We start from the raw sequence: 13,556 nt of genomic DNA on the forward strand, positions 1-13,556 counted from the left end.
TGTGACCTCTAGGACTCTGGGTAGGTGTATCTGTGTTAGCTAAATTCTCTGTCGGCTATAGATTTAACGATACGTCTGTGTGCTATTTTTATTAGGATCCAACACTATTATCAAGTATACACTGGGTAGTTCTTCTGATTTGACTAGATCTATACAATACATTTATCTAGCCTAGATTCTAGCTAGATCTAGAGATTCTAGATCTAACGATAGGCCAAACCTAATTTAATTAGTTAGATACAAAAAGCACAATAAATAGTTGAGTTTCTTTATTAAACTATTATAGTCCTTAAATAATTGATAAACATCTTTGCTTTTTAGCTTCAAGGATAATCTAATTCGCGAATACAAGGGGTGTATTATCTATTTAGATTCTAGATCTAGAGCTGCGGAAAGACTAGACTTAAGCCAGCCGTAGATTCTAGATCTAGAAAATCTAGATTTAACTCTTTCTAGATCTATAATCTATGCCAATAATTAGTTTCTATATTAAAATATTTCAGACCTTAATTATTTTATGTAAAGATTTGTTTATTTAGCTATGGAATTTGCTAATTTGGGATATAATTAAATTTGAATTGATGGGCCTATTCGCATAGCTCAAGTTTCTGACGCGGACTCTCTAAGTAAAGGATTCCACTAATTTTGCACTTAATTTGATGTGCTCAGATAGCTAAGTTGATAGTGCAATAGTTACTATGCAATTGAACGGGTTCGTGACACATCATGTCAATACTAAATATTTGTATCATTTTCTTAAAGTTTCAAATGAATTAAGTTGCCTATTGTGACTTGGCGAGACACGGGGCAGGTGAAGTAGAATTTTTCTCTACGAAGGGATAGTGTGGTCAGACCCATGCTCAGCCGAAATCGGTGTTTTTAAAAGAATAACATGTTGCCTGATGTGGGGTCTTACTTTTTGTGAAGATATGTGACATTGGGAACGGAAGGGGAAAGATAAAAACAGTCGAATAAACATAACGTGATTTATGGATGACCCTCGAAACACGGTTATTGAAGAATAACGGGCTGTCTAGTATTACTTATAACTGAAGATAATAAGAAACTTACAAGAATAACGGGCAGTCTAGTATTACTTATAACTGAAGGTAATAAGAAACTTACAAGAATAACGGACAGTCTAGTATTACTTATAACTGAAGGTAGTCTAGCATTACTTATAACTGAAGGAAGTCTAGTATTACTTATAACTGAAGGTAATAAGAAACTTACAAGAATAACGGGCAGTCTAGTATTACTTATAACTGAAGGTAATAAGAAACTTACAAGAATAACGGGTAGTCTAGTATTACTTATAACTGAAGGTAATAAGAAACTTACAAAAATAACGGACAGTCTAGTATTACTTATAACTGAAGGTAATAAGAAACTTACAAGAATAACGGGTAGTCTAGTATTACTTATAACTGAAGGTAATAAGAAACTTACAAGAATAACGGGCAGTCTAGTATTACTTATAACTGAAGGTAATCTAGTGTTACTTATAACTGAAAGTAATAAGGAACTTACAAGAATAACGGGCAGTCTAGTATTACTTATAACTGAAGGTAATCTAGTATTACTTATAACTGAAGGTAATAAGAAACTTACAAGAATAACGGGCAGTCTAGTATTACTTATAACTGAAGGTAATCTAGTGTTACTTATAACTGAAAGTAATAAGAAACTTACAAGAATAAAGGGTATTCTAGTATTACTTATAACTGAAGGTAGTCTAGCATTACTTATAACTGAAGGTGGTCTAGCATTACTTATAACTGCAGGTAGTCTAGTATTACTTATAACTGAAGGTAGTCTAGTATTACTTATAACTGAAGGTAATAAGAAACTTACATGAATAACGGGCAGTCTAGTATTACTTATAACTGAAGGTAGTCTAGCATTACTTATAACTGAAGGAAGTCTAGTATTACTTATAACTGAAGGTTATAAGAAACTTACAAGAATAACGGGCAGTCTAGTATTACTTATAACTGAAGGTAATAAGAAACTTACAAGAATAACGGGCAGTCTAGTATTACTTATAACTGAAGGTAGTCTAGTATTACTTATAACTGAAGGTAATCTAGCATTACTTATAACTGAAGGTAATAAGAAACTTACAAGAATAACGGGCAGTCTAGCATTACTTATAACTGAAGGTAATAAGAAACTTACAAGAATAACCGGCAGTCTAGCATTACTTATAACTGAAGGTAATAAGAAACTTACAAGAATAACGGACAGTCTAGTATTACTTATAACTGAAGGTAATAAGAAACTTACAAGAATAACCGGCAGTCTAGCATTACTTATAACTGAAGGTAATAAGAAACTTACAAGAATAACGGACAGTCTAGTATTACTTATAACTGAAGGTAATAAGAAACTTACAAGAATAACGGACAGTCTAGTATTACTTATAACTGAAGGTAATAAGAAACTTACAAGAATAACGGGCAGTCTAGTATTACTTATAACTGAAGGTAATAAGAAACTTACAAGAATAACGGACAGTCTAGTAGTACTTATAACTGAAGGTAATAAGAAACTTACAAGAATAACCGGTAGTCTAGTATTACTTATAACTGAAGGTAATAAGAAACTTACATCTCTGATTCGGCCCAGTCTGTTGGTTTCATGCCGTCGTTAATCCTGTACGATTTTTAAAAATTGCAGAACGTTATTAACATTTCTATATAAAAGCTAATAATCCTAACCAAAAGTAATTATACTGATAGAATAAATCCTAATCCTAATTCTAAAGAAGAGACCCCAACTCTAAGCCATAATATAACACAAGTAATAGTTCTTATAGAATGATCATATAAAACAACGACAATGAAATGCTACACACATATTTATTAATAAGAGATAGAGAGAGAGAGAGAGAGAGATAGAGAGAGAGAGAGAGAGAGAGAGATAGTGTGAGAGATAGTGTGAGAGATAGTGTGAGAGATAGTGTGAGAGATAGAGAGAGAGAGAGAGAGAGAGAGAGAGAGAGGGAGGGAGACAAAAGAAAGAGCGAAACACATACAGAAAACAATATCAAAATAAAACTGTAATATATTGAGCCTTGTGAATTCAAGGGAACTCACTCTTCTTGTATTAGTCTTATATTTATAATGTTTTTGGGTGATGTCCCTTGAATGTCATGTTCCGGTTGTTGATGCAGAATAAAGACAAGGTGCGCATAAACATGGCTTCATCGTCAGTTGTGTCATAATAAAACCACAATCCATTACAAAAACCATAACAATGCATATTTTTATAAACAATTTTTATAAACATGAGATCATATTCAATTTATGAAGCGGGTTTACTATTTTAAACGTACTATTTGAATATGCTTGTTTTATAAAATGGAAGTCACTCCTACCAGTGGGTTGACTATCAACATTTTACCCAACGCATACTCAAGAGGATTGGTTTGTTAGAATAATGATCTGGATGTCAAGACGTTTGTCTCATTATGTAGAGTGAGAGCAACCTCTTTTTAATATAAACTTTACTTGTTTTATTCATATGAAAATAATATAACCATTTATAAAAACGTGTGCCGTAAACATATGAAATAATGCCCTCTTATGATGACGTAATAAAACAAACATGAGGACTTAAGTCTGCAAACGAAATGTTTTGGCGGTCGAACGAGGTACCAATAGAACGGTAATCCCCAGCGAGTTTGCACATCCCCACCCCCCCCAGAACATACCAATCATATACCATCAAGCAGGACCACCACAGAACAGGGAAATATGTAGACAGGGAGATATGTAGACAGAGAGATATGTAGACAGGGAGATATGTAGACAGGGAGATCTGTAGACAGGAAGATATGTAGACAGGGAGATCTGTAGACAGGGAGATATGTAGACAGGGAGATATGTAGACAGGGAGATATGTAGACAGGGAGATATGTAGACAGAGAGATATGTAGACAGGGAGATATGTAGACAGGGAGATCTGTAGACAGGAAGATATGTAGACAGGGAGATATGTAGACAGGGAGATCTGTAGACAGGGAGATATGTAGACAGGGAGATCTGTAGACAGGGAGATATGTAGACAGGGAGATATGTAGACAGAGAGATATGTAGACAGGGAGATATGTAGACAGGGAGATATGTAGACAGGGAGATATGTAGACAGGGAGATATGTAGACAGGGAGATATGTAGACAATGCATTAAAACTATTTTTGTTTAAAGATAGAAACATCTTAACCTTTGGAAAATATCCACAAAAGAGAATGCAGAAACTTTCATTTTTATAATCTTTAACTTGTCCATGTTCTGCTTTAGTGAAGAGAAAAGTGCAGAAAATCTTCTACATTCGTAATCAGGCAGGAAAAAGACCATTTCGTTTAATGTGTTAACCTGAAATTTTAAAAGTGATCAAACATTTTCAAAATAATTTTTTTAAGTGTATAGTTTACACCCGTTTTTTGGGCTTTTTAAAATGATTTTCTAAGTGTATAGTTTACACTCGTTTTTGGGCTTTTTAAAATAATTTTCTAAGTGTATAGTTTACACTCGTTTTTGGGCTTTTTAAAATAATTTTCTAAGTGTATAGTTTACACTCGTTTTTGGGCTTTTTAAAATAATTTTCTAAGTGTATAGTTTAGACTACCTTATGGGTTTTTTTAAATAATTTTCTAAGTGTATAGTTTACACTCGTTTTTGGGCTTTTTAAAATAATTTTCTAAGTGTATAGTTTACACTCGTTTTTGGGCTTTTTAAAATAATTTTCTAAGTGTATAGTTTACACTCGTTTTTGGGCTTTTTAAAATAATTTTCTAAGTGTATAGTTTAGACTACCTTATGGGTTTTTTTTAAATAATTTTCTAAGTGTATAGTTTACACTCGTTTTTGGGCTTTTTAAAATAATTTTCTAAGTGTATAGTTTACACTAGCTTATGGGCTTTTACAAGCGTTTACTTTGTTCACAACGTATATTTGTGAATTTGGGGCAAATCTTGCAATTCAAATTTGACCCACGTCTAATGCAGCGATTTTGTTCTTATTATTCATAGACTTTCTACTTTGAGGGTAAGGCATGAATACCTATTTTTTCAATACATTAAATAGACATTAACAATTAATTAAACGGTTTTAAAACTAAGGGGTCATAACAAGATCAAAAGCTAGCAATCACTCGATAGATTACTAAATTCCAAAACATAAGGGGAAATAAAAAGTTATACGCGATCTGTCTGCTGAGCAGTGCTTCACGCCGAATGTTTAGAATTGTATCTCCGGTTCAAGTGAAGGCTATTAGGGACAAACAATAGAGTTTTTAAACTATTTAAAACTAAGGAGAGGTAACAATATCTGGTTGCTGCAGTCTGTAAACTGTCGTCAATGACGGCTGCTTTAACGGGGGTGGGGGTGGGAGAAGGGGGGGAAAGGATAATCGTCCTTCACGAGCTACTGATAGTGTTTTAAAGCAAAAGTTGTTAGTTGCAGCATTGGAAGTGTCGAATTATGAATTACTAAAAAGTAGAAAATAAAACAAATTTAAAAAACCTTTCTATTAGCACGCTTTTATTTGCACTGAAAATAAGAAAATAAAACTAATTTGCTTTCTTTCTTGAAAGCTGTGGTTATTAACATTTGTAAAAGATCTATTCATCTTTAGTATTTTATTTGGTGTTTTCAAAATTCTAGTCTTGTGAATGTTTTAATTATTGGTCGTTTTCAGTAGTCCAGCCTTTTGAATGTTTTCAAGGACCTCTATAGATCTATACCGTTCAGGACATCTTGTAACCACTATGGATTGATAAGGTTCATGATAGCTAACGGTCAATGATTTATATGTTTGAGCAAGCCAACAAAATTGCTTTCGAAGTGAGCCAATTTTAGCTTCTCTAATGTTTGAGCATTCCTTCCTGTTCCACTATGTAAAAACTACTCTTTGTTTCTCTGAATGCCTGACATTATCATCTACATCAATACATTGTTCAGGAAATGGAATCTATTTCGTTTAAACATCATCGGCTAGTTAAGTTTAAAAAACTGAACATCATGACGGACTGAAAGACTGATAAACAAATAGCTTGCGAGTAAGACAGCATGAAAACCTGACATAATGAAACCTGACATAAAGAAAAACTGACAGCATGACGGACTGGAAAACTGACAGCATGACAGACTGAAAAACTGACAGCATGACAGACTGGAAAACTGACAGCATGACACAGTGGAAAACTAACAGCATGACAGACTGAAAAACTGACAGCATGACAGACTGAAAAACTGACAGCATGACAGACTGAAAAACTGACAGCATGACAGACTGAAAAACTGACAAGAATGAAAAACTAACAGCATGACAGACTGAAAAACTGACAGCATGACAGACTGAAAAACTGACAAGAATGAAAAACTAACAGCATGACAGACTGAAAAACTGACAGCATGACAGACTGGAAAACTGACAGCATGACACAGTGGAAAACTAACAGCATGACAGACTGAAAAACTGACAGCATGACAGACTGAAAAACTGACAGCATGACAGACTGAAAAACTGACAGCATGACAGACTGAAAAACTGACAGCATGACAGACTGAAAAACTGACAGCATGACAGACTGGAAAACTGACAGCATGAGAGACTGGAAAACTGACAAGAATGAAAAACTGACAGCATGACAGACTGAAAAACTGACAGCATGACAAACTGGAAAACTGACAGCATGACAGACTCAAAAACTGACAAGACTAAAAAACTGACAGCATGACAGACTGAAAAACTGACAAGACTGAAAAACTGACAGCATGACAGACTGGAAAACTGACAGCATGACAGACTGAAAAACTGACAGCATGACAGACTGAAAAACTGACAGCATGACAGACTGAAAAACTGACAGCATGACAGACTGAAAAACTGACAGCATGACAGACTGAAAAACTGAAAGCATGACAGACTGAAAAACTGACAGCATGACAGACTGAAAAACTGACAGCATGACAAACTGGAAAACTGACAGCATGACAGACTCAAAAACTGACAAGACTAAAAAACTGACAGCATGACAGACTGAAAAACTGACAAGACTGAAAAACTGACAGCTTGACAGACTGAAAAACTGACACCATGACAGACTGGAAAACTGACAGCATGACAGACTAGAAAACTGACAAGAATGAAAAACTGACAGCATGACAGACTGAAAAACTGACAGCATGACAGACTGAAAAACTGACAGCATGACAGACTGGAAAGCTGACAGCATGACAGACTGAAAAACTGACAAGACTGAAAAACTGACAGCATGACAGACTGAAAAACTGACAGCATGACAGACTGGAAAACTGACAGCATGACAGACTGGAAAGCTGACAGCATGACAGACTGAAAAACTGACAAGACTGAAAAACTGACAGCATGACAGACTGAAAAACTGACAGCATGACAGACTGGAAAACTGACAGCATGACAGACTGAAAAACTGACGAATGAAAAACTGACAGCATGACAGACCGGAAAACTGACAGCATGACAGACTGAAAAACTGACAGCTTGACAGACTGGAAAACTGACAGCATGAGAGACTGGAAAACTGACAAGAATGAAAAACTGACAGCATGACAGACTGAAAAACTGACAGCAGGACAGACTGGAAAACTGACAGCATGACAGACTGAAAAACTGACAGCATGGCCGACTGGAAAACTGACAGCATGACAGACTGGAAAACTGACAGCATGACAGACTGGAAAACTGACAGCATGACAGACTGGAAAACTGACAAGACTGGAAAACTGACAGCATGACAAACTGAAAAACTGACAAGAATGAAAAACTGACAGCATGACAGACTGGAAAACTGACAGCATGACAGACTGGAAAACTGACAGCTTGACAGACTGAAAAACTGACAGCATGACCGACTGGAAAACTGACAGCATGACAGACTGGAAAACTGACAGCATGACAGACTGGAAAACTGACAAGAATGAAAAACTGACAGCATGACAGACTGGAAAACTGACAGCATGACAGACTGAAAAATTGACAGCATGACAGACTCAAAAACTGACAGCATGACAGACTGGAAAACTGACAAGAATGAAAAACTGACAGCATGACAGACTGGAAAACTGACAGCATGACAGAATGAAAAACTGACAGCATGACAGACTGGAAAACTGACAGCATGACAGACTGGAAAACTGACAAGAATGAAAAACTGACAGCATGACAGACTGGAAAACTGACAGCATGACAGACTGGAAAACTGACAAGAATGAAAAACTGACAGCATGACAGACTGGAAAACTGACAGCATGACAGAATGAAAAACTGACAGCATGACAGACTGAAAAACTGAGATGTAAGCAGATACGGATTACGTAGTTTGATTTGCCCCGCTGCCATGCTGTATTTGGGGTGGGGGGGGGTGTGGTCGCTATGTAAATATTAAATTCCGATTTTCTTTGACTTTTCCATAAGTGTAATGATTAGACAATCTCCATACACCCAAAATGTAAGCAGTGTAACAACAATTGATAAAAAAAATCATAAAAAACGTTTTAATAACAAACTTTTATGTAATAATTGACTAAATAGTAGAAAATAAATTATAGACTACTAATAATACTATTTAAATAACTACAAAGAAAAGCGTGGGTCACTTTAGTATCTATTGGATACCTTTACTAATGTTAAGGAAGACACCCACGCTTTTCTTTATGGTTATTTAAATAGTAGTCTATAATTTATTTTCTACTTTTTAGTCCATTATTACATAAAAGCTTGTTATTAAAACGTTTTTTATGAATTTTTTTTTCAGTACTTTACATGTTTTATTTACAATAGAGTTACATGACTAAAACCATTGCGCGCCTACTGAACGTAATGGCGCAGCCATTGAACGTGATGGCGCAGCTATTGAACGTGATGACGCGTGTGGTGTGGTTGGATAGACATGCCTACTAATTCGGTCCAAATTTTAATTAATTCATAAAAAAATTAATTAGGCATCCAATTAAGTCAAATTTAATTTCAGATTGCATTGTCTTCATGTTTTGACAAACGTGCCAAATGTGAATCGTATCGGTCAAGTAGAAGTGTCCGAATTTTCACTCCAGCGTTTCGATCTAGACAGACAGACTGACGACTGACGACAGAGGAAGTGAGTTAAATAAAAGCTTGTAAAAAATGTAAGCAGTGTAACAACAATTGATAAAATGTAAGCAGTGTAAAAACATTTGATAAAATGCGAAATAAATTATAACATTAAGTCCGTATGGTAATTATTTTCACGTTGTGTTATACATTTTAAGCAATGTTTTACGAGTTTTAATAAATTATTTTACAAATGAAAACATTATTGACACCTTGATTTATGATATTAAACATGCTGTTTTATAGGATTGAGAGCAGAGTATTCAGACAAATGTTGGCCAATGTCAACGTTTCTCCATGGTTTACTTATCAAAGTGACTGTGTTTTTCTGTCTATTCACATTACATTGTTTCTCACATGTTTCTATGTCTATTCACATTACGTAGTTCCTCTCATGTTTCTCTGTCTATTCACATTACATTGTTCCTCTCTTTTTGTGTTTGTATAAAACTTTTTTGTCATTAAATAAAATCACTCTTATAATAAACAAAATAAAGAAATAAATAAATAATTTACTTTTAATTTTGCTGTTTCCAACGTGTTCATAACATGCCTATAAAGAACGTAATCGTCACACAGGTCGTGTTTCAGCAACCTCAACATGTATCCCGCACCTAAAAACATAAATTACCAGTGAAAGCAGACTCAATATATGTAAGAAGTCCTCATCAGAACGCATAACGACATTTTAATTAAAAAAAAAATTATAAAAAACGTTTTAATAACAAGCTTTTATGTAATGATGCACTAAAAAGTAGAAAATAAATCATAGACTACTATTTAAATAACTATAAAGAAAAGCGTGGGTCACTTTAGTATCTATTGGATACCTTTACTAATGTTAAGGAAGACACCCACGCTTTTCTTTATAGTTATTTAAACAGTAGTCTATAATTTATTTTCTACTTTTTAGTGCATCATTACATAAAAGCTTGTTATTAAAACGTTTTTTATGAATTTTTTTTTCAGTACTTTACATGTTTTATCTACAATAGAGTTACATGACTAAAAACCATTGCGCGCCTACTGAATATCACGTTCAGTAGGCGCGCAATGGTTTTTGAACGCAGCCATTACGTGGTCGTGATGGCGCAGCTATTGATGACGCGTGTGGTGTGGTTGGCTAGACATGCCTACTAATTCGGTCCAAATTTAAATTAATTCATAAAAAATCAATTAGGCATCCAATTAAGTCAAATTTAGTTTCAGATTGCATTGTCTTCATGTCTTGACCCACGTGCCAAATGTGAATCGTATCGGTCAAGTAGAACTGTCCGAATTTTCACTCCTTCGTTTCCGTCTAGACTGACGACTGACGACTTACGACAGAGGAAGTGAGTTAAATAAAAGCTTGTAAAAAGCGGGCTAAATGTTTTGGGCCCTGTGACATTCTACCTATAAAGATAGTATAATGAAAAACTGGAGTTGAATTTCATGGTTTAGGGTTAGGATTAGCGATGATTACTGGAGTCGCTAGGTCGGTTGTCACACGGTGCGGCACTTCATAGTGTCACCCCCACCCAAGATATATATATAGGCCTATATATATATATATATATATATATATATATATATATATATATATATATATATATATATATATATATATATATATATATATATATATATGGTGACAGGACAAATGATCTCAGGACAAATGATCTCAGGACAAAAGATACCAGGACAAAATATATCAGGACAAATGATACCACGGACAATTGATCTCAGACAAAATATCTCAGACAAAATATCTCACACCTAAATTTTAATAGTGTATTGGGTGATTTTAGTTGATCTGAACAATTTTTATTAACTGTCGTATGGTTTTGTTTAATATGTTTAATATTGTTTGCCGTATAAATTTATCATATTGCACTTTTAAAATTGTATATTGCATTTTAAAATTAGGATTATTACTATAGAAGATTAAAGAAATTGTTCGATAGACCGCGTAGGCGGGCTTGCCAAACATGAGACAATCCAACTATGTCAGGTGGACAAACTAGATCAAAGAGGATGAAATAACAATAGAGAAACACCGTCGTATCAAGGTGGCAGCCCGCTTTGATGGTAGAGATATGCCTTAAGGGAAAGACATCCGCCCTCCATGAACAATACAACTAATAGCTAAATTCAATAGTTATGCGTCGGTCACACTTTAGTGATCAGGTGACTAATGCTTATTTAAGACAAACAGCGGTCATCGCGGAGTTAGAACTTGTCGAGCAAGAGTTCACACAATACATGATCACATAGTATTGGAGAGGTGTGATTATAACGATGTACCTACCAACAAAAAAAAAAAACGTAAACGTTATGTTTGTGTTGATCATGAAATAAAAACAATAATTTTACGTTACGAACCTAGAGACCCATTAACATTTTTGTTTTAAACATTATTGTTGTATAGCTACCGTTTCTTTGTTTTATACATTATCATTTATCATACTTTTCAGGCTAAAGGAGAAAGTTTGTTTTAATTTTTATTTTTTCAAATCAAAGGCCATTACAAAGATTAAGTTAAATAAATCTTTTGATGGTTTGTTAAGTTTAACAAATTCATTTTATTCACAATTATGATGCGTAAAGAAAGTAAACAAAACCATATTGACAGTCAATTTAAAAAAAAGTTCAAATGAACTAAAATCATTGTACATACTATCAACATTTTGCTGTGAGATATTTTGTCTGAGATATTTTGTCTGAGATCATTTGTCCTGATATATTTTGTCCTGGTATCTTTTGTCCTGAGATCATTTGTCATGGAACCATATATATATATATATATATATATATATATATATATATATATATATATATATATATATATATATATATATATATATATAGGCCTATATAAATATATATATTTTTTAAAGCTTATATATATATATGTAAGCTTTAATCACTTCAGACTTAATGTTTTCTCTATACTTAGCACGCTTACGGCATGGTGTCACCCCCACCCTCTTGTAATAATTGTTGGTTTGTATGTATGTATGTATATATATATATATATATATATATATATATATATATATATATATATATATATATTACGGTCAAAGCCCCAAGTGCGGCAAAAGCAAGCATTGGCCGGCCAATATGCGCACTGGCCGGGATGTCCGATCTAGACTAAGTTGTTATCGCGTTTTCATTATTCTGGGTGCGGTTTCATTGTGAGTAACGTATAATTTGTATAGCGTTCTATATGCAATGCGACATAGACCAAAAATTCCTGAAGGCCTTTAGAACTGACTGGTCCGAATTCCCTATATAAACTTTGCTAATTTGGTGAAAAACGATGAGTATTTGCAAAACCACTTTTAGGGTACTTTGGCTCGGTACATCTTGCTAATTTTTTTCATACACCTGGGTAAATGAAACGGCCTTACGGATAAGCTATTGGTCAGTCTCTGCTCGCGCGGCGAGGGCTAAAAAGTGACCACGAGTGAAATTCTCCTTATATGAGCTTTATATCGACAAAAATTTCCCATGTAGGAACCCTTTGAAAACTATTGGAGATGTACATCGGACCCAGGGGGTCAGGAAAGAAATTGTGCTACCCTCGGGAATATTCCGGAACAATGTTTTAACTGACTAGAGGCCATATTTCCTTATATTAACATAGTACCGTTTTTGTACAAAAAAATAAATACAAATATCTGGACGTACACACCAATTCATAACTCCTGAGGTCGTAGATTTACCCGTGGGGGTCATTATAAGATAGGCGCTATCTTCGGGAAAATTCTGGAAGGTCTTTAGAACTGACCGGTCCGAATTCCCTATATATAAACATTGTTAATTTGCTGAAAATCAATGACTATTTGCAAAACCACTTTTAAGGTACTTTGGCTGTGTACATCAGGCTCATGTTTTGTATAGAGCTGAAAAAATGAATCGGCCTTATGGATAAACTATCTGTCAGCCTCTGCTCGCACAGCGAGGGCTAAAAAGTGACCACGAAAGACATTCTCATCACATCAGCTAAAAAAAATGCCGAACGATCCCCCTGATATTTTGTGAGGTCATAGACCGACCCTGGAAAGTAACAATAAAAATTTATTCCCGTCGGAAAAAGCCATGATAGTCGTCAAATATGTCCGGATACCGTATTTTCTTATATAAGCATAGTAACTGTTTGTTTAGAAAAAAGTAAACAAAGACATACGTCATTCGTTTAATTTTCAAGGGAGGTAATTTATTTAAAATAATTATTTTTCAAACAATTGTATACTATTTTAAACCTAAACAGAAAATGACAAAGTATAGCATTTGTTTCAGTAAGTTGTTAATAAAGGTACATGTCTTAATTAAAAAAATAAATTAATTTTAAAAGTCAATGTTATATAAATTATGATATATACTGTTTACGGAACCTCTGTAGTTCTAATTCCATTTTTGTCATAGATTGCG

At 34.3% G+C, this 13,556-nt stretch overlaps 1 protein-coding gene across 1 annotated transcript in view; it reads right to left on the reverse strand.

Moving 5' to 3' along the window:
• The window catches only part of LOC131937154 (retinal-specific phospholipid-transporting ATPase ABCA4), a 76,258-nt gene that overhangs the window by 35,376 nt on the left and 27,326 nt on the right, over window positions 1-13,556 (reverse strand). Inside the window, exons 13-15 of the mRNA XM_059294354.1 lie at window positions 9,654-9,751; window positions 4,227-4,378; window positions 2,611-2,655 (exon numbers count right to left, since the gene is read on the reverse strand). Coding sequence (XP_059150337.1) covers window positions 2,611-2,655; window positions 4,227-4,378; window positions 9,654-9,751 — 295 coding nt within the window. The remainder of the gene's footprint in view (window positions 1-2,610; window positions 2,656-4,226; window positions 4,379-9,653; window positions 9,752-13,556) is intronic.

The sequence above is a fragment of the Physella acuta genome, unplaced genomic scaffold (genome assembly GCF_028476545.2).
Source record: "Physella acuta isolate Inbredline_101_S28 unplaced genomic scaffold, ASM2847654v3 ptg000200l, whole genome shotgun sequence".
Taxonomy (NCBI): Eukaryota; Metazoa; Mollusca; class Gastropoda; family Physidae; genus Physella; species Physella acuta.